A 17541-nucleotide genomic window follows, 5' to 3' on the forward strand; every position below is an offset into this window, starting at 1 on the left:
CTACGGAGTGCGCCAAGCACCTCACACTACTTGCAACAGAACTCGCCAGGAAGCTAGTGCAGAAGTGCAGTACGACATCAAATTGAGTACCGGAGTGCAGGTGGTGCTAGCTGTACTGACAAATCGAGTGCAAGAGTTCTGCACTGCCTGAACTGTGCAGAAAGTGCAGCCAAATTGAGGAGTCCTAAAAAGTAACCAATTGGTGATAAGTGGATAAGGAAACCAGCCAGGCTTTCGCCGCGCTTTTTGGACCGAAAGATGGCAATCATCGTGACGTCGATGCAGACTCTGCATAGGCAAGCCAAGCAAGAAGCCTCGTCTTCCCAACATTCCTGCACGTCTCCATGGTGGAAGAAGTTTAGTTTTCCCTCTGACTATATTATGAAGCTTTATGCCCAAAGCTGCCTTCTCTTTGGGATTTGCCTACATTCAGGGCCCCGCACAAAACTCCTCCACGAAGAAAGAACAGTAGTCCACTGTTAAAACTTTTGTTACCTGAACAAGAAGCTTCTCACAAGAAAAAAAAATCATAAGCCATAGAGTTTTGATACTTGGCTTGATTAATATAGTCAGACACTAAAAAGCTGATTTCGTTTACTGTTGCGATTGGCCAGCAGAATAATACAGGACACCACGGACCGTAGCCCAGAGTTAGCAACTACTGTTTTTTTTTAAGTTGTATCCTCCTTATAGCAGCGTGCAAGCAATGGAACACTGCCACCCTGCTTTTTCATGTTGTTGACATACAAAAAAGTGTGCAGCAGTGCTGCCGAGCTTTCTTTTTGCCATGACATTCCTGGGACGACATCTGTAGGTGCTTGCTACACGCGAATATGTCGGGCTAATGCTCCATAGGCAACATCGTGGTGTGGTTGCAGCATGTCACATCTGTTGTGAAAACTGCCAATATGTTTGTAGGGAAACTATGGCAACAATGTCTGCATGCATTGGCAAAGCATTCGCAAAGAAGCAAACAATTGCTTCCGCATGCTGCCAATCTTTCTTAGACTACTATGTGGCGCCACAGCATCGCGGCATCAATTACGTGAAAATCACCAATAGCTGCCCAGGCAACAGCCTGTTGTGTGCTGTGTTGGATTGGATTGCACAAAGAAAGAAGAAACATAGGGCAGCGAGGTCAACCAGGCATGTGCTTGGTTGGCATTGGGGGGTAATTAGGAGAGTGAAAGTAGGGTGCTCTGAAAGGAACCTGCACCAAGGCACCCTAAGTGAAAAAGAACATAGAGAAGGAAAGTTGAGTTTTTTTGTGCTCATGGAACATGACCATGGTCATGCTTTCATCTTATGCTACAGCAAACAGTGTTATGCTGCAGCAAACTCATGATATGCAAGGAATACAGCTACAGACATTATCTGCATGGTCACAGACTCCAGCTTTCCTTTGATTAATCACCACACTTGTGTCCCAACATTGCTCAACTCTCCGAATGTATTCTTGAGCTGTGTGGCAAGCAGTTCTTGTTCTGAAATGCGAGCTTGGAAATAGGACCGTCAGGTTCTTTATTCAGTGTTGAAGCAACTGTATTAAGCAGTGGATGTGCAGTTTTAATGTTTAAAATTTTGTGTGAACATAAAGCATTGCGTCACATGTCAAGTTTAGAAAATGATGCTTGTGAATACTGACGCCACTATGTCGTGACTAGTGCTCTGGTATGTTTAGTTGGAGGTTGATCTTTAATAGCAAAATTCAGTATAAGTATACTAATTATCATATCTGCGTGTGCAGAGTTAGTGTCGGTACCAACTGCATATTAACAGCACAGATTGCGAGCTAGTGCTGTTCACAGAAATTGTGGGCAGTGCAGAATGAACTGGTCCTGTCAGGTTGTTGAATTCTTAATATAAAATCGGAATGCACTCAGGTATATGTTCTAGTGATGAGAAATTACATGCTTGGGACTGCCATCTGAGCACGATACCATTGCGCTATAAAGTGAAAATGGAGAACATCTGTTAGTGTTGCTCCTTGACTCAGCAAACAACCAGGTGGCTGCAGGAGATGTTTGAGAAGGCAGACACCGAGAGAAAGGGCCTCCTGGACGAAGTGGAGACAATAGCACTGGTTCAGAAACTCAACAGCCAGCTCAGTGTCGTCAGGCTGAAACAGAAAATGATGGTAAGCTTAAAACTTTCTGCACCTGTGTGGTTTTGATGTGATTACTCGGCTCTCACAGGATTGGCGTTCCTAAAAATGGCCAAGTAATTGTGAGCACATATTGATTATAAGTGAGGTTATATATTAGAAAAGTTTCTTGAGGCTTTTGTCTTGGTTCTGACGACTCTGAGACTCTTCCATGTACACATCTGGAGATATCATTTTTCAGTCTGTTCTGCATATAATTGCTTCTTTCATCATTACCTGACTGGGCCATCTGGTAGAAATTGAAAATGGGTACTGTTTTTAAGTCTGCCTGTTGAGCACTAAGCCCAGACTGGACTGGCACTGCCATGTGTTGACACAGATGGAATTGGCGTTGCCTAGCATCTGTCCTATGTGTTACTTATTTAAATTATTTTGGCATTTGAGAATGGAATAATAGTCCATTTAGACAACTGATCTTTTCCAGTGTCCAGGCTTTTTAATAGTAGCCTTTCTTTTGTTTCCACTCACCAAACTGAACAATTGTTTGCTGAAATTATGCATACCATTGCATGCATGGCACCACAAGTCAGATAGGCTTCTGCAACACTCCTAATGCATCAAAACTGTGCAATTTGAGGACTGTGTGCTTGAAGTTATTTGCCCCATGTCATGAATGCTACTTTCAGTGTCCGGGTAAGAATCCACTGTAAAATTCTAAGATTACATATTTTGGTTGAGACGAGAGTTGTGTGGAGCTGGAACAAGCATAAGTAACACAGGCAGAAGCTCAGTGCCGACTTTTGCTGTTGCCTCAAGGCCGTTGTTTTGTGTCTGCATTGCTAGTTGGCACATATCTGGCCATACACTTTCCTTTGGCTGCTTTAGCAGCATTGTACAAGATGCTTTCTCATAGTGGTGGCAGCATAGCGGCAGTAGCAATGCAAAGTTTTTGAGAACAGTTTGCTGGGCAAACTCGTGCCTACAAAACTAAGCATAGCCTTCGTGACAGCACAGACCAAAACTGTGGTTAGCAGTCAGTGCATCAAATGGCATGGCCACAGCTCCCCTGTTCATGTCATCTTGCATATTGTAGTACAGAGGCCTTGGAAACAGTGCAGCAGGTTTCACGGTCAGCCTGTGGGCACTTCTTGCACCCGAGTTCATCACTGCAGAGCCAAAAGAAAAGCTCATGCTGACAGGAATGAGCATTAAATTGGTCTCAATACCGCATAGTGAACTGCTGCTTAGTTCCTGCTTTCCATGAGTACCGTGAGATGTCTGCATGCACAGTGGTTTTCGAAGGCTGCCGAGTGGTGCCTAAACATTTATACGTACGAATTTGTGTGCATGGTACACAAATTTCAGGAACTGAAATAGGAATGAGACCTGTTGTTTGCATTTTATTTTAACCTAGCTGAAGGTCAGTTAAAAAGGAGTAAGCATGAATATATGCTGCTGCTGCATCATCATCTGGTGATTCCGAGAGATGGAGGAATTCTTTTAGTATGCTCCTTTTCTAGTGCATGAACAATGCTTTCAATATTCATTTTTTTCCTCACTCAATAACTGATTGGGATGGTTTTGCAGTAAAAGTGAATGACAGTCAATTTCAAGCACTGGTTGGAGCTTAATATTTGAAATCTGTTATTGCGACTCTGCTTTGTGCAGCTCATTATACATTTTGCACCTGCATGGGTTTATTTAGTATTTACTGTATAGTTTCTTTCCCTGTGTTGTGTCTGTAAATTGTTTAGCACTACTTGTCTTTATACTTCCTCAAGTTTCAATCCCACCCTGCTAAAGCCTCTATGTTGGGAACAAAACTCGTAGATAACACACGATGTGTTCTTCTATATTTTACCTAACTTGCACCATAATTCCAGCAAAGAACAACCTGAATGAAGCTTCTGTTAACACCTTCGCTTTGGCAGGAGTTTGATGTTGGGAAGACAGAGCAAGACCGAGGGAGGATAGACAGAACTCAGTTTGTAAGCCTTTTCAAGGAGCTGGCCACACGCCCCGAGGTGTACTTTCTCATGGTCAGGTGAGCGACAGTTTCAGATGCTACCATAAACAGTTGTGCAGTGTTTTACGTTGTTTTGGTGGACTTTTGCAGATATTCTGGCAAGGACTACCTTACTGTTGAGGACCTTCAGTTTTTCCTTGAAGGTGAACAGGAGGTAGGCACTTTGTAAACTTTTGAGATTGATCCACTGAAGCAGTTTTCCAGCTCACTGAGGCATGTGCACATAGAATAATGGACACTTGTGTTAGATATTATAATGTGTGGTAAGTTACACATTGATTAGATATTATAATTGGACATTGTAAGCAGAATATGCAGTGCCAAAGGTGTAAAGTGTGGGAATTGAGAAAAAGAAGCCAATGGGACTGGCACGAACAGCTCCAGGGCCCATTGAAAACAAGTAAAACTTAAGCATGTTTCTTTTGTAGCTGGCTATTTGGCCCAGTGTAGCATTTTTAATGCAGACAATGTGCAGATGTGCATGAGGTTCTAAAATGTTGTTTTTTTCCTGGCAGTTTGAGAACATCACCGTTGATGACTGCCTTAAGCTGATACAGCGCTACGAGCCCTCGGAGGAGGCCAGAAAAAATAGGCAGATGCTCTTGGACGGTATGCTTTCTTCATTGCTGCCCACGATATTGGAAAAAGCGCACCTTCCTTTGCTTCAACTCGGTGCCTTTCTGTGACAGGGTTCACGCTGTTCCTGCTGTCGGACGAGTGCAGCCTAATGGACCAGGCACACAAGCAGGTGTTCCAGGACATGGAACTGCCTCTGTGCCACTACTTCATATCTTCCTCACACAACACGTGAGCTCCTCCTGTCCATAGCAGCGTCAGTGTGAGGCTTCCAAGTACTGCGCAGCATTCTTTGTTCTCCTATACCTTGCACATCAGCTTTTTTTTCTACTTTTTTTTGTGATCTATGTTACAACAAAGCTTTCAGACAACATCTCTGTTTCCTCACAAAGGCCGGCAGCAGCCTGTGGAATGTAGAGGACTCGGTGGAACATCATGACATGATTGAGCTTAAGTTTATTATTGTGGCTGCTCCAAATGTCCTTGTGTGGGCCTAAATGGCTTTGTTTCTGTCTTCTTGCTTATCCATTACATGAGAGCTGATGTTCAGAGCAGCAGAGTCTGTGCTGATAAGTTTTTGTAAGACGTCTTGTGTTTGCATTCACTACTATCATGCAGATACCTTATGGAGGATCAACTAAAAGGCCCTTCAAGTGCAGACGGCTATGCTCAAGCACTCAGCCAAGGCTGCCGTCTAGTCAAAGGTGAACATTAGATTGCATTACACTGTAGTATAATTATTTTTACACATTTTAGGCCCAGCGAGTTCCATGGAATAGAGTGCAATGAACAGACATGGAGAGAACCAATGCTCTCCAATGGCTGTCCTAAAAATGATCCCAATCGTTAGTAATTTTAGGGATGAACTGGCTAGCTCAGCCATGCAGAATGCCCACTTCATGGTTACGCGCAATTTGGGATGGCGTATATGATGAATCTGTATATGACGAATCTGAGTGAACCAGAAATAGTATGAAACAGAGACCGATGGGCAATATTCTTTTTAAGAATGAGAGATGGATTGCACTTTTTGGCATGCGTGAGTAGACCAAAGCCTGAATGACTTATCTCTTTCTCGTGCCATCCCACGTGAAAATGGGGCACTATTTACAGCTGAAAAAGAACTTTTCCGGTTGAGTTTCCAGTTGGAGTGGCTAAGAATAGCAATTCCATTTCCACTTCCAGCTTGAAATATAAAATGTTCAGCTGGAAGCAAGAAATATTCTAGCTGGACATGATTTCCAGTTCCATAATCGAACTGTAAATGGCATTTTCCAGCTGGAATTTCCAGCCAGGAAAGGGCATGATTTCCAGTTCCATAATCCAGCTGCAAATGGCAACATTTTCATCTTTGATAGCTTTCGCTCCTCTCCAGCTGCAGTGGGTGTGACTCCCACTGATAGCGGTCCCTGCTGCTTTTGTGCACTTTGTAGTGGACTGCTGGGGTGGCCCTGAAGGACCCGTTGTGTTTCATGGTAACACGCTGACGGGAAAAGTTCCACTCAGCTCAGTGCTGGACACAATTCGAGAGTTCGCTTTCCAGACTTCTGAGTGAGTATCAGTACATGATTTGTCAAGCAGGCATCCTTGCCACTCGTCATAGCATGCTGTCATAGCTGTTTTGAATGCAAGGCCTCTTTGGGAGACATCCATCCTGAAGGCTAGCCAAGTGCAAGCTTGTTAAGTCAACTCTATATGGCAGTTATGGAAGGAATCTGACGCAGCCTTAGCATGCATTTTCGGAAACAAAAAGTTGTTTCAGGGAATGAAAACTTATCATGAATTTCGGAAGCAAAAGATATTTTACTACCAGTCCAACGAAACATAACAATTTAATGCACAGTGCTGAAGCATGCAATTCAGTCGATGACTGACATCTTTTGATAGTGGCATTCTATTTTTTTTCTGGTTGTTGCCTGTTTGCCAGTATGGCTTTAATGGTTATACTTGCAGCATGAATAAGCAAGCATTTCATATTCATGGAAAGTCAGACCACTCACCACTTAAATATTTTCAAATCAAAAATTGTAGGTCAAGAATGTGTAGCACCTGCCGTGCTTTCTCCTCCAGTTTCATTAATTGGGTTAGTATTGGATTAAGAATGGCATATGTCACAGCTAGGCCTGCTTAACAACGTGTGCTGCATGCATTTGCATGTAACACAAATACAACACAAACTGGTTTAGGATTAGCTGGTTGCAAATTGAAGAATTTAACCGATTGCAACCATTCATTGCAATAGTGAGCACAGATGGAATGGTAGACATGGGTGTAGTGGACCTACAGGAAATTCAAGTGAACTGGGTTTCAGTATACACTGCAGTAGGCCCTCCTTACAGCTCAACACAATGGCAGTCTAATGGCAGCCATTTTCAGGTACCCACTTATCCTCCACCTCGAGAACCACTGCCCACCTGAGGCTCAGGAAGAGGTCGTGGCGTTGCTCATGGAAAAGCTCGGCGACCTGCTTTACTTGCCCAGTCGTGGCGGGCCAGAGTTTACTACCAAATTGTCGCCTCAGGCACTGAAAAAGAAAATCATCATAAAGGTAGAGTACTATAGGCCCATGACTCTAGTCATTGATTGTACCATTAGTTCTCCATTTGGAAAGTCTCTCATTTGTGACACCTGTGCTGCATATGTGGTCCCTTGTAAAAGGGAAGTGCCAATCCTCTTTCAAGTAATGGCTGTGCCCAGTCTGTATATTCAGCAATGGGCTTTTAGCATTTCGTAATTAGCACGTTCAATGAAAAATAAGCCTTGAACTATTTTTTTTTTAGTTTTTATTAAAAAAGTGGCATCATAGATAATCCTCTGTCAGCTAAATGTTCCCTCTCATATTGAACTGGAATGTATGCTGGTCAGTTTAGAATGGGAATCCGTGCACAAGCTCCAGTCTTGAGCATTTCAGTGCATCAACTAACCGTCCCATTCTGTGGTTGGGCCATATTCATTACTGTGGTTGGGCCATATTCATCATAAGTCATTACTTGTCCAGTAAATTAAAAATTTCATGAGGTTTGGTTTTGCTAGATCAACTTGGGAAAATTTGAGACACACCAAAAAATGCTTTCAAACAGATCCGGATGCCCTCACTGCATTTGATATTTCGTAGCTGATTATTTATTGAAATCCCACATTTCGGCAGATTTCTATAGAAATTCCTTTTGATAGATTTCTTTCAGAATGTATATGAGAAATTCAGCAGTTCCCACATATCCTTTGCTGTGCAGTAGTCTGTGATAGAGCCATGTGTCCCACCAGCAGCTTACATTCAGAGTGCGAACAAGCGTGTTCCCACTTCCAGAGCAAGAAGCTCCCTAACGATTCTGAGGAGGCTGAAATATCAGAAGAGGATGACTTTGTGGACAAAAACAGCAATCATTCGGTAAGTGGTGCAGGAGCACCTAGTGCATAGCTTATACTTAAGTCATTTGACATTTGGAAATGCTGCACCCAATATCATATGAAGCAGCTTAAAAGGCGGCCATCAGCCACACAAATCAGTAACGTGATTCATTGATGCCACACCATTGTTCTCCGATTCACCACTGAAGATGGCTTCTGCCTCCACGGTGCACTTTTCAGGCATGAATTAATGTTCTTCAGGGCTGTCGTGTATTGGTGTGAGGCTCAGTGGAAACATAGCAGCATGTCCACTTTGCAATGGATGCTAAAAGTAAAAAAAAAAAGAAAAGACGAAAAAGCACCTGCATTTTTCATGCCTGTGTAACACTGCATTCAGTAACAGCTAGCTGTGCTGGTGCATGCACCATTTCCTGCTTAACTCAGTGGCGCCTTTTCTGCCCTGCCCAGAGGCGCCACATATGGCGCAAGCACTAGTGTTTGCCACTGTGTCCAGGGACCGCCACAAATCCATAGCGCGGCAATTGGTGTCACTTCCCTTTGCTCCTCATTTTCCTCCGTGTTACGCTGGTGATGCCACAAACACACGAAATGTACTAAGACAAAGCAGTGCAGAGACTACAAGTTCTGGAAATGAAAAATTTTTACTTGAGTAGTGTCAGTACTCCACCTAACCAGAATGAAAATCATTGCCCTTGCCTCTATTTAGAAAATATATTTCCTCATCAGGTCAGCAAAAAAAAAAAAACTTTTTTTGTTTACTAAGGGAAAATTTGGCATGGGATTGGTTAACCTTGTGTGGGAGGAAATGCCTGGGTGGTACTTTAGCCAGGTTCTGGGCCTTTGATGAGCTATGCAGTTTTAGTACAAAAGCTCTACATCATGAGGTCCGACTGGCTCACCGGGTTTGTGTGAAGCTTGAGCTTGAGGGCCATGCATGACCTTGGCCATGCAGAAATAAAATAAATATAATATTGCCGCGACCGGGTGTCAAACCTGCGGTGGCACAAACAGATCAGCTTCGCTGGCCACTGCGCGAAGGCACTATGCTGTCGCTGCCAGCGATCATGCCTCGTGTTAAACTGCAACAGGATCTTGTGCTGTGCGTTGCACATCGTAGTCTTCATCAACTTCCATCTGCGGTGCAAACAGATCAGAGCTTAACCTGAGTGTAATATTATCGCCAGCAAAGCAAAACCATGAGCCAACTAGGCTATACACATGCTTTCGCATGTCTACTCAGTATAACTGCTTTAAAACCCTACCACTTTTTTATTTTCAATGCCCCACAGGAGTCTCCCAAGAAGCTGAAGCTTATCAAGTCCCTGTCTGACATGGTAGTGCTGTCCAGGGTACACTTCATTGACTTTGCAGCTTCCCAACAATCTCGTAAGTATACTGAGCAGGCGTTGTCTCCCATTTCGTGAAAATGAGCTTGAGATTGTTTTAGCTAACTTAAAGCCTACTTACTGTCGTAATGCTCAGTTTTGTAGCAACAGAAGTTTTATTTGCAGCTATGTTTGGCTTTAGAGGGCTCCGACGTTGAAGTTGGCTTCGACTGATGTGTATGGCAAATGGGCTACTTTCACAAAAATATACAGCTTTTTTGGGCTAGAAAAAGCCGAAAGAATGAAATAGAGGTGTCACCACCACTGCCTGTTTCCTCAGGTACACTATGGTGATATAGGTGAAATTATTTTCATTTTGGGAGACGTGGCTTTCAGCCAAAATTTTTTATTTCTCGATGTATTTACATGACTTTTTTTAGCGTATTAGAAATACTTTTACAGCTACTGTCGCAAAATTTCAGTAATACTTCTAGAAAATTGTTTTCTATACATATATCTTCCCTCTAAATGTTGTGAAAAGGCTGCAGAGTTAAGAAAATATGGCAGAAGCCACATGCGGCTTTCCCACATGAACTGTTGCAAGAGCAAACGTCCGGTAACCTGCAAAGCATGCTTCACGCCAGAATCCACAACTGCCGATCTACTGGCCATTCTTTTCACTTTTACTCAGCCAAGCCGTGCGTGAGGGCACTGTTTTATCGCCGTACCTCCATTTGCCTCTGACTGCTGGCATTGTGACTATATCGTTCCATGTTTATTCCTTTGAGCTGTGCACGCGCCACTATGCCATCACGTGGGGAGCTATATAATGTGGGTCTGGGGCACAGGCAGGTCTGGGACACAAGCAGGTCTGGGACACAGGCGGGTGTAGGGGAGATGGTATGCATCCACATTTATTTAAAGTCAACTTTTTTTTTTGGCCAGCGCGGGCGCGAGTTGCAGGGTTGACTTATATGCAACAACACACCGTATATGTTCTGCGTTGTGACCTTTGTAGTCTTTATTGTGATAGCGTTGAAGGCCCTGTGCACCAGAAAATCTCGGACATGGCTCGGGTAGGTGGTTCTCAGAGAAGCAACCTAGGAGGCAGGTGGGCCACCTACGTCACGTGACCTTGCAGCGTCATCACAACCTCCCCACATTGGATAGTGAGCAAACTGTCTACCATTGCAGGTGGCAGTTAAATTAATGATTGGTCGCTCAGGATGAGCAACCTGAGTCACACAAGGCCCACCGCTGAGAGCACCTGCCATTGCAGGGCAGTGGTGCATCGCTTAACTGCTGCACCACTCCGCCAGGATGGTTATCAGGACTCCCAGGTACTCCATGAATGCTATTGCATTGTACCATCAAGGCAGAGCTGAAGTGTCAATGTCCCCTCCAATTTTTAAGACATGTTTGCAAAACCTCTACATAATTTGCACGCCCCCTTTTTGAATCCTTCATTTTATGAAAAAAAGTGCACTAAGTATGCGAGTAAATGCGGCATATCTCAGTTTTTGCATAGCTTGCGTGACCTCAAACCCATCTGTGACATAGCCATCACTAGGCTGTTGTAACCAAAATTGCATTGAAAATTAAATTTACTTACAATGATGCTGAGTTTTAATGCTGCAAAGGCAGCTTTGGCCAAATAACACGATGGCACAACGGTTTTCTTTACACCATAGGTAGGCGAACTCACTCATGAGTGGACTCACCCGGGCTCACTCACGCTCATTTCAGGTCATGATCTGAGTCGTCAGCGAGTTCGGGCTCACGTTCAGATCATGATCTGAGTCGTGAGCGAGTCCGAACTCATATTCAGATCGTGATCTGAGTCATGAGTCCGGGCTCACATTCAGATCATGACCTGAGTCTTGGTGAGTCCGGGGTCACATCAGATCATTATCAGTCGTGGTCAATCCGGTCGAGTTTCCTGTGCACTCGTAATACATAAGCTTCTAATCCAGATGATGATGCAAAGCAATTTTATTGTTTCCTGATATGTAATTTCTGTGGCTGTTGCACTCTAGGTTACAAAAACACGAGCTTGGTCTCGGTGGATATTACCTTTGTCTGGCTGTAACGCGCTTGCTGTAGTTCTTTTGCTGTTCCTTAATTAGTTGCAAAACGCATGCAGCGGCCTGACATCTTTGCGTCCCCCGAGGGGCAGCTACAGGCCTCTAGGCCTCTCAGGCAGGCCTCCCTATAGGCTAGCTGCAATTAAGAGCACATCGCATCACAGTGTTAACATTTTTTCCATGTCACCCTGAGCGCTTCGTGGCGCCTTGCTTGCTACGCGTCCCCGGAACAGGGTGATTGACTGTTTCGCTAGAGGTAGACTGCAATAACCGTGTCTTCTGAAGCTAGAGCATTGCTTGGCTTGTGTGAAAACCAGGCCGTAGCCAGAAAGCCGTGGCAGACACACGTGGCAGAAATTCATGAGAGAGACGCCACACATGAATGACGTCATCACCATCACCTTCCGAGAACGGCAAGACGACTTCCACGATGAATGGAAACAGGTCTGGAGGCCCCCTCCTTCTGCCTGGGGTACAATACTTCCTCACTCAGATAACAAAACAGATCAAGCTCAAGCAAAGTTCTCCAGAGGGTGTTGGCTCAAGATGGGAGCGGCTGACCTCCTCCGCCGCATGGGCGAGATACCACTGTCCCGCATGAATTTATGTAAATGTAAACAGTGGCGTGTTGCCCCCGCGAGATACACTAGAAAATACAATGCGCCCCTGTCGTATTCATGTAAACATGGCTAGAGATTACACAAAAGGGAAAGCACTTGCCGCCGCAGTGATTTGGCCTTGAGTTGAATCGCTCGCGTCTACACCATCAGGCGGGACAGCAAAGCTTGACCGGAGGCAGCAGTTCATTGCCGATTAAGTACGTGACTAACGCAGCGAAACAACGTTCACCTCCCAAGCCCCCGACAAAACCTCAGAGACAAGCAGTGCTCTCGCATTTACGCATCATAATAATTGCTTAGGTGCCCGCATAATTTTTGGGAACTAGGGGGCCTGATTTCAGAGGCGAGCCTCGCCTCTCTCCTGCCTGCAGATGGTGTTTGCAAGCCGCACCTCTGCACAAGCGTTTGTGTGTCCGTGGTGAATCGATGAAGCTTGAGCCAATGTGTTTGGTGGGCTGATCACACTCTAGAAGACACAATTTGTACTCATGTCCATGAAGTGCGGATAAGAAAGAAAACAGCAGAGGATGCAACCCTAACAATGAGACTAAACAATATACTCCAGATGGGATCCGTTAAGGGATAATAAGGGAGAAGGGCTGCAGAGGAGAAAACCTGTATAATAGGAAAATTAGTTTATAACAACTGTATATAGCAGTAACGTAAATAACAGTAATGTAGCAGTTATAAAGTGCTTACAGAAGGCTCTTGATGCTCTTGAGAGGGGCGTAATATATGGTTCAAACACAGATACAGCCCGATTTAAAGGCTTGATGATAGGATTAATTCTGGAGAAATGGTAGCACAGCATAGAAACAATAAATAAAAAACAATAAAGGCAAAAATATTGAAACACCGAAAGCAGTGTTTATCTATGTTCTAAAGGTTACCCACAATCGTCAGTGAATCCTAGAGCACAAGACCATAAAAAAGTACAAGTGCAGGTGCCATAGTTGCCACATATAAATGTTCTTTCAGACGCGTAACATGGGCTGTACGGCATAAAGCAGATTCATCTGTCCAATGAGTGATATTATAGGAGGCGTAAGTAAAGGAGAGACTGGCTGAGTCATGAGTTGAAATGGGCGAGTGAGCCCGAATGAGTGAGCGCAGCTGAGTCGTGAGCCAAGATGAGTATTGAGACAAAATGAATGAGCCCAGATGAGTCATGAGTCGAAATGAGTGAGCCCAAATTAGTGAGTGAGCCCAGATGAGTCGTGAGTCCAGGCGAGTCGCGAGTCGAAATGAGTGAGTCCAAATGAGTCACAAGTTGAAATGAGTGAGTGAGCCTAGATGAGTAGTGAGTCTGAGTAAGACGCGCGTCGCTATGAGTGGTTGACCCCGGATGACTGGTGAGTCTGAGTGAGCCCAAGTGAGTTTCGATCATAAATGAGTGAGTTATGAGTTCAAGTGAGCCCGAGCCTCTGTGAGTGTGAGTTTGAATGAGCTTGTAGGTTGACCAAACTTTTTTGAGTGAGCCTGAGTGAGCATTCGTGATTTTGCTGAGGTATGCTTTACACAAGGTGGGGTCATAGACCCATTTCTTAAACATTTTAGCCCAGATAAGCCGAGCATCAGGCATAGAGAAATTGTACTTGTACCACTGGTGGGTGCCCGGCAGCAAAATTTGCTTCAGAATTATTTATCAGATGTAGGTGAATTCGATGTTTGCTAATGCTTTACACCTTATTCAGAAGAAAGAGAATCATGCTGCAAAAGTTTGACTCTTTGAGCCTGCAGGGCTGTTCGTAGCATAATTACTCTGTCATGACATTTTTGAAACAATGTTTCTGAAGCTGTACACCTTCCATGGCCAGTCTTTAGAAGCTAGGAGACATTCCTGTGAGCTTTGGCAGCAGCTACTGGTGGTGCTCTCTAAATTTGTGCTAATGAGGGCAGCAGTGAGAAAATTAATTTGCAGACCTCCAAATTTTGGATTGGTCCTGCTATGAAATTTTAAAACATGCAGCCTTACCGGGAGCTAACAAAACATATCATTTAGGAGATTTGTTGTGCTGGCATGACTTTTTCCTGTCATTTCTGCCCCACGCACAATTTATACAAATGAGTAGTGTTTGTTGCCTTTCAAGTTTCTCGGCGACTTTTAGTTTTCGAACCGTGCATTTTTGGCCAGTACGATAACAGAAGTCTGTTTTTTTGTTTTTTTTCTTCTGCCCATGAACAAACACTGGTGCCTCCGGTGCATAGCTGTTTGTCCAGCAGCTTTCTAGACGTGAAACCACTGCATTTGATGTTTTCTTTTTTTGCCACTTGTGGCCTCGCAGAGGCAGAGAATGAGGTGTGTGCCTTTAGTGAGACATCTGCCCTCAAACTTGGCCATGCCTTGGCAGACGAAGTGGCAGCTCACACCCGCCGTTTCCTGGCACACGTCTCACCAACCGCCAGCCGAGTCGACTCGAGCAACTACAACCCGTTGGAATTGTGGGCATGCGGCTTCCAGATGGGTAAGCTACAAGGCAGGAGTTATAACAAGTTCTGCTTTGAGCGCAAACCTTGTTTAGCCTACCTGCCAGGTGGACAAAACTTTCCAGCAAGCAGTAGTAACTTGTGAATTCAGGCCAGTTAGCTCAGCCCAGATACAAAGTGGTGCGAATCTTCCAAAACAAAACCAATCCATATGCACAGGAAATGTATTCATGCAGATCTGTTTGCGGCTGAACGGATTTATTTACGGGCACGCGCTACCACACGCTGCTTGTGGTGCGTACCGTGTGACCAGCAATTGCGCATCAACAATGTGCGGGCAACGCTTGGGGCTCAAGGATGCAAACGCAACTCGTGCGTTCGTATTATTTGTAGTGGCGCAAGAGTCTGTTTGGCACACCCAGGATTTTTCACGTGGTACACAATGCACTCCGGCCAGGGATTTTTACAAACTCGTATCAACCGTGATCGTACTGTCAAGATTCTACAGTATTTTGATGTTGCAAACTGAAAGTGCACCTAGGCATGAACTGTACAGATCTGAAGTTTATTGACCTGTAATCAAAATTGCATACAGAGTGCACCATTGACACAAAGCGCGCTAGGCTGTCTGCAAATTTTTCGTTCAAAAATAGATAAAGCAATATTGCTCTGCTTCTACTGTTAAGAAATCTTGTTAATCATTTGGTACTTCGTTAGGGAGAGCCTCTTAGTTAGAAGTAATGCACAGGCCTTTTCATAATAAGTTTGCATTCATTACATTTGACATCCTTCTGTTAAGTTAAAAAGAACTGCCCATTACCGAGTCATTTCGGCAATGCAAGTGTTCTAGAGCGGTGTCACCTGCATTAAAATCATCGCAGTTAACACTTATCACATGTGAGCAAAGGACCACAGAATGATTGTAAATTTCGATTGGATGGCGATAGGGTAGCGCAACTTGTGAGAGTGAAAGGGATGCTGGGGAACGCACCAGTTGTATGCGAGTGAAGAGGTAATGTTTTCGGCGTGTCTTATTGTCCTCATTTCTGGGCACTACAAGAGCTTTGGAGGAGCCTGAATGAATGAGCCAAAGTAAAGGTTGAGCGAGACAATGCTCACACTAATAGCTCATGTCACACTGGCTCAGTGGTCCACTACGACTCTGCTGCAGCGGCCATGAATGTCCAGACTTCTGGCGTGTCAATGGACCTGCACCGTGGCTGGTTTCGTCAGAATGGTGGCTGTGGTTACGTCCTCAAGCCGCCATGCCTGCGCCAGCCATGGTCCGTTTTCAACGCTTACCGCCGAGAGACGTTCTCCGACAATGAGCCCCTCTACCTTCGCGTGAAGGTGCGTGCCAGGATTCCAATGCATGCCCTGCATTTTTGTTTGTTCTCTCAGTTGACAAAGGAGGCTGCTGTCTTATCAAATTAGGCACTGTGGCTCTAACTAAGAATTCCAAGTTTCTGAGCAAAACAAATTGGATACAGGAAAGAAAAAAAACCTGTGCTCAGCTCCCCGAAATGTTTGCACCGTAAAAGAGCTTTGTGCTAGGTTGGGGACTAAAATGTGGAACCACTGCTAACTTGTCCCAGTTTCCATACCATACAAGCTATCTAGCTGGCTGATTGGGGGTAGGATGGTGCCAGATTTGGTTTGAGGAGCTTTTTTACCATTATAATTTGTCCTTTACCCACACAGTTGTCTCTACTGCTGTCCTCTATCAGTATCCTTGCTGTAACAAGGTTCTGAAGCTTTGGATGTCCTCATTAAGAGAGCTGGAACTACATAAAGACCTCTTTCACCCTCACAAGCACCTCCTCTGTCGGCACATGGCATAATACTAGTTCATTTTTATAAGCTCGAGTTCAGTCCTTTCACGGTGGCCTGTCTCTCTGTTGGACAGATAATCAGCGGCCAGCAGTTACCGCTGCCGAGGGGTGCTTCGAGCAAGGCCACAGCAATCGACCCCTACGTGACAGTGCAAGTGTTTGGCATTCCAACTGACTGTGCTGAAGCACGCACGAAGACAGTTTCCAATGAAGGTTAGCATAATTTTGAAAGTGTTTCATTTGTTTAGAACAGCATGGGCTCACTCCTCTTTGTGTTACCAAGTAGAAGAAAGGTTTATGGGAGGTTTAACGTCCCAAAGCGACTCAGGCTATGAGGAGCGCCGTAGTGAAGGGCTCCGAAAATTTCGACCAGCTGGGCTTCCTCAACGTTTCTCCTCCATCGAAATTTTACCGCCGCGGCCGGGATCGAACACACGTCTTTTGGGGCTGCAGCCGAGCCAAAGTAGAAGAAAGTATCACAAGTCACCATGCAAAATTTTTGTACGCACAGTGCTTGTCAGCTGCATGTGTTATAGCGGTGCAAAGCTTGGGCTGTTTGTTAGGGCAAAGAGCCAAAGTCGGTAAATCGTATAGAAGAAATGGGTCTTTTTATTCCCTTCAGGTAAATACTGAGTAGTTCAACTTCGTACTGTTCATTGACAGTCACAGAACGGCTGCAGACAGATTATTCTTGGTCACAGAGGTAGATCTGTAAAACAGGAAAATCACAGAGGTCCACCATGATCTTCTCTTGCCCATGGCACTCGTTGAATATGTCAATGTTTTCGTAGTTCCTAAAGATTTTGAAACTTCTGTCTTTTTCACACAGAATAGCAGCCTTTGAATTTCAAACTTTGTAACTCTTTTTTTGCTAGGCCATTCACCTATCTTTGATGAGTGTTTCGAGTTCACTATGGGTGCCCCAGAGCTTGCCGTGCTGCGGTTTGCCGTCCTGGATGATGAGTTCATTGGCGATGACTTCATTGGCCAACATTCAATACCAGTGTCAAGCCTTAAAACAGGTAAAGTATCTGCAACCAGTTCCCTTTTTCAGCTGGCATATAGAACAATATTTGGAAGCCTGTTTGACTTTTCTGAAATGTTTGAAACATCTTCGAAGCTTTTAAAGGTTTCAATACTTCTCGGCTGTGCAAGATTGCAGTGAGAAATTTTCACAA

The 17541-nt window shown here is 44.5% G+C and overlaps 1 protein-coding gene and 1 long non-coding RNA gene across 17 annotated transcripts in view; one reads left to right on the forward strand and one right to left on the reverse strand.

Annotated features, from left to right (window-relative positions):
• The window catches only part of LOC144110152 (inactive phospholipase C-like protein 1), a 113645-nt gene that overhangs the window by 68998 nt on the left and 27106 nt on the right, over positions 1-17541 (forward strand). For 6 of the 12 annotated variants that reach the window (XR_013309721.1, XR_013309723.1, XM_077642990.1 and 3 more), the window contains 14 exons: positions 2008-2137; positions 4036-4148; positions 4221-4284; positions 4646-4739; positions 4820-4937; positions 5325-5410; positions 6140-6257; positions 7083-7254; positions 8014-8094; positions 9365-9461; positions 14390-14569; positions 15679-15881; positions 16438-16576; positions 17239-17385. Coding sequence is in view for 7 of the 12 variants with exons in the window: in XM_077642990.1 (XP_077499116.1) it covers positions 2008-2137; positions 4036-4148; positions 4221-4284; positions 4646-4739; positions 4820-4937; positions 5325-5410; positions 6140-6257; positions 7083-7254; positions 8014-8094; positions 9365-9461; positions 14390-14569; positions 15679-15881; positions 16438-16576; positions 17239-17385 (1742 nt within the window). In the remaining 5 variants the exon portion in view is untranslated. The remainder of the gene's footprint in view (positions 1-2007; positions 2138-4035; positions 4149-4220; positions 4285-4645; positions 4740-4819; positions 4938-5324; positions 5411-6139; positions 6258-7082; positions 7255-8013; positions 8095-9364; positions 9462-14389; positions 14570-15678; positions 15882-16437; positions 16577-17238; positions 17386-17541) is intronic. The other 6 variants (XR_013309724.1, XR_013309725.1, XR_013309722.1 and 3 more) reach the window with 1 other exon arrangement.
• LOC144110154 (uncharacterized) overlaps positions 1-17541 on the reverse strand; it is a 60845-nt gene that overhangs the window by 8578 nt on the left and 34726 nt on the right. For all 5 annotated transcript variants that reach the window (XR_013309726.1, XR_013309730.1, XR_013309729.1 and 2 more), the window contains exon 3: positions 7121-7230. This is a non-coding gene — a long non-coding RNA (uncharacterized LOC144110154). The remainder of the gene's footprint in view (positions 1-7120; positions 7231-17541) is intronic.

This window comes from Amblyomma americanum, chromosome 11 (genome assembly GCF_052857255.1).
Source record: "Amblyomma americanum isolate KBUSLIRL-KWMA chromosome 11, ASM5285725v1, whole genome shotgun sequence".
Classification (NCBI taxonomy): Eukaryota; Metazoa; Arthropoda; class Arachnida; order Ixodida; family Ixodidae; genus Amblyomma; species Amblyomma americanum.